The following is a 2,966-nucleotide window of genomic DNA, read 5'->3' as shown; positions in this document are numbered from 1 at the left end:
TTTCTAGAAGAATTAATTGAGTAAAAATAAATATAGTTACAGAGAAAAGTGACGAGATTAAAGGCAAAGTTATAGAAAAAATACGTACCTCGGATAAAAGACTTGGAATATCTATGAATTCATTTTTATTTTTATTTTTTTGTGCTGGAGGAATGCAATTCTTTTCAGATATGATCTATTCCAATATTTTCACGTTCGCAATAACCCTTGTAAATTGTCAAATTAGAAGACAGATAAAGGAAACTCGTGAAAGAGTGGGCTTATATTTAACGATATATTGTTGGAAAATACGATATATTTAAATAAATCTAACACTACAGCATATCAACTCATCTATAGCTTGCAAAAAATGCTATCGATTATATTCTATGGCATTTTCCGAAATGCTATTGTAGGTGGTGTTATTAAAAGTCGTACCTCTATTATAACATTTTTTAAATGCTATTATAAAGTGTTATAAAAAAAACTTTTAAATAACATTCTTTTATTGTCATGGTTTTAATAATTATAGCATTCTTTTAGTGCAATATTTTTTATATGATAGCATTTTTTTGTTATAATTTTGGCTTTAATAACATTCTTTATTGTTATGATACATCTTCAATAGCATTCTTTTTTCGTAGTATTTTTTTTTAATATTTATAGCGTTTATTGTAATGTATACATACTCAATAGCATTATTTTTTGGAATAAAAATATAAACAATAATCAAGGCAATAGTAAATTCCAAAACATGCATCAATATTGTCTTGTAGAAATACTATTGAGTATGTATACATTACAATAAACCAAGTCCAAAATTCAAGAAAATGCTATTGAGTATGTATACATCGCTGGTGGTGGAGCTTCAAACACTTGCCCACATCATCATGTGGAAGGGGAGCAATATAAACCAAGTCCAAAATTCCTCCATTGCAATGGGCAAATGAAATTTTAAATGTTTAAATTGCTAGTTGTGAGGATTCTATGCTTTACAATCATCTAAAACCATAACAGTAGAGCTTCTCAGTTAGGTTGTTGCCCTAGAGGTCAATCTACCAACCTGATCAAACTTTGACACTAAGAAAACATGAACTAAATGAAAGCTAAATTAATTTTTTCAAAATCATTTGCTGGCAATGGTATTGGCTAGTTCTTGAAATACTATTATTGTCAAAAGTGCATCAAAACAAAGTCTGAATTACTATATTAAAGGCATGTTTGGTAGGTTGGAATCGACAGGATTAAGTATGAAAAAGAAGCTGAAATTTTGTTTGTTGTTCCAGAATCACTAGTTTATCTAAAATGTATGATTTTCATTATTCACAAAGATATAAGGAAATCTAACCTGCACTATATTGGGATGATAAAGACGACAAAGAAGGGCAACTTTCGACTTGAATTGTTGTTCAAGTAAAGTTCTAGCTTCCTCATTATGAGTTGGAATTCTCACCATTTTTACAGCAACTGCTCTCTGCTTATGAATTCCTCTGTAAACTCTACTATGTGCACCAGAAGCAAACTTATTGCCTATAAATAACTGAGAAAGATCAGCCGTCCATTCCTCTTGATCTTCAGATGCTTCCCAAGTCTCAACATTCTCAGAAACCAATATCATTGACCAACATTCTAAATTGTCAAATCTCTTCCTCTCTATATTATCTGCATCATTGCTTAACTGTGTTCTTGAAGTAGAAGGATTAATAAAGATTTGCTCTTCGACCTGCGCAGTCGAAACGGATTGAAACACGAAGTAGCCATTGAATATATAAACAAATCTTGTATAGTGACTATAGTCACACCAATTTTTAATAATTACCAACAAAATCAAACACCCCTATCAATAAGAAACCACAAGATTGTAAAAAACTTCATAATTTCTTTTGTCTCAAAATAAATATTTTTCAAAATACAAGAATAATCATCTAAAAAAATAATATTAATCCCATAAATGACATTATTACAAGATCAAGTCACACTGCAAAAACACACATAACAGAGGGTCCTCTATTGCGACGATCCAATTTAAAAATCCAAAAAAAAAGAGAAAAAAAAAACCTTATTAATGAAGTGAAGGAGAAATAATCTCCAGATTGTCCACTAATTCAAATCGTCGATGCTGACATTTTTTTGCTAAATTTTACATGGAATTTGCAGAACTTATAGAAGAATATAATCGACATAAATAGATGGAAATCTGGGGATGAAACTATGGTGAAATCGGCAAACAATAGATAGAAATCTTGGGAATGAATCTGTGGTGAAATCAACATGAAGAGATGAAAAAATTAGGAATGAATCGGCCAGAAGAGAGGTGGAGACGTGATTCAATGAGAGAGAAAATAGGTTAGAAAATGTAGCACCGTCTGTAAAATGTTGAGCATCTTGGGCTTCTTATTGGGCCTTGAAAGAATGCTATTGTATTAGGTTTAAACAAAATTTTATTTTATTTTATAGCATTATAGGTAATAATGCTATCTTTAAATGTTATAAAAGGTACAAAATGTTGTAGTGTAAAGAGAATTTTAATTCGAGTAGAAGGTGATCGAACTCATAGCATTTTAGATATGAAGAATTGATGATAATAGTTGTTAGCCTTTGTTGATACAGCAATGCCTCATGAAGCTGTCCTTATTAGCGCGATTATTATATAATAAAAACTGGATATAGGTCAAATTGACGATATTACCACTGAAAGATGACACCATTAAATTCTTTCCGAGAATAACTGGTTTCCACTAAGCATAACTGAGACTGCATTGCATTCGTTGTCTACAAATTTGTCCTACATGCTCAACATTACAATTTCTAACCTACAAGGACCTATAGAATTAACAAATAGTGAATGACATGGGTAAGCTGGAAATGGAAATAAAAGGGAAAAGCATAAACAATTTTTTGAATGTGAGATTCTGCATTTTGCCTGGACTACCTTTTTTTTGCCATTATATCTATCGCTAGCCCAAGAATACCAACAAAATCAACAT

General features: G+C 30.8%; 1 protein-coding gene across 1 annotated transcript; it reads right to left on the bottom strand.

The window, feature by feature from the left end:
* Positions 1-720: 720 nt before the first annotated feature.
* LOC111404115 (serine/threonine-protein kinase HT1-like) lies at positions 721-2,358 on the bottom strand. Its single transcript, XM_023032856.1, has 3 exons — positions 2,038-2,358; positions 1,328-1,702; positions 721-981 (listed from the first exon to the last, which is right to left on the bottom strand). Exons 2-3 carry the CDS (start codon positions 1,595-1,597, stop codon positions 934-936), a joined length of 318 nt encoding a protein of 105 aa, XP_022888624.1. The 5' UTR covers positions 1,598-1,702; positions 2,038-2,358; the 3' UTR covers positions 721-933.
* Between the last annotated feature and the right edge of the window lie 608 nt (positions 2,359-2,966).

This window comes from Olea europaea, chromosome 11 (genome assembly GCF_002742605.1).
Source record: "Olea europaea var. sylvestris chromosome 11, O_europaea_v1, whole genome shotgun sequence".
Classification (NCBI taxonomy): Eukaryota; Viridiplantae; Streptophyta; class Magnoliopsida; order Lamiales; family Oleaceae; genus Olea; species Olea europaea.
The sequence above is the reverse complement of the archived record's forward strand: the minus strand, read 5'-3'. Positions and strand labels throughout refer to the sequence as shown.

What these genes read in the sequence shown, in the direction of transcription:
- LOC111404115 (XM_023032856.1), bottom strand. Translation starts at nt 1,597, where the DNA reads ATGATATTGGTTTCTGAGAATGTTGAGACTTGGGAAGCATCTGAAGAT. An exon ending in ATCATCCCAATATAGTGCAG is followed by an intron (nt 982 to 1,327) that starts GTTAGATTTCCT and finishes TTATGGTTTTAG; the next exon opens with ATGATTGTAAAGCATAGAAT.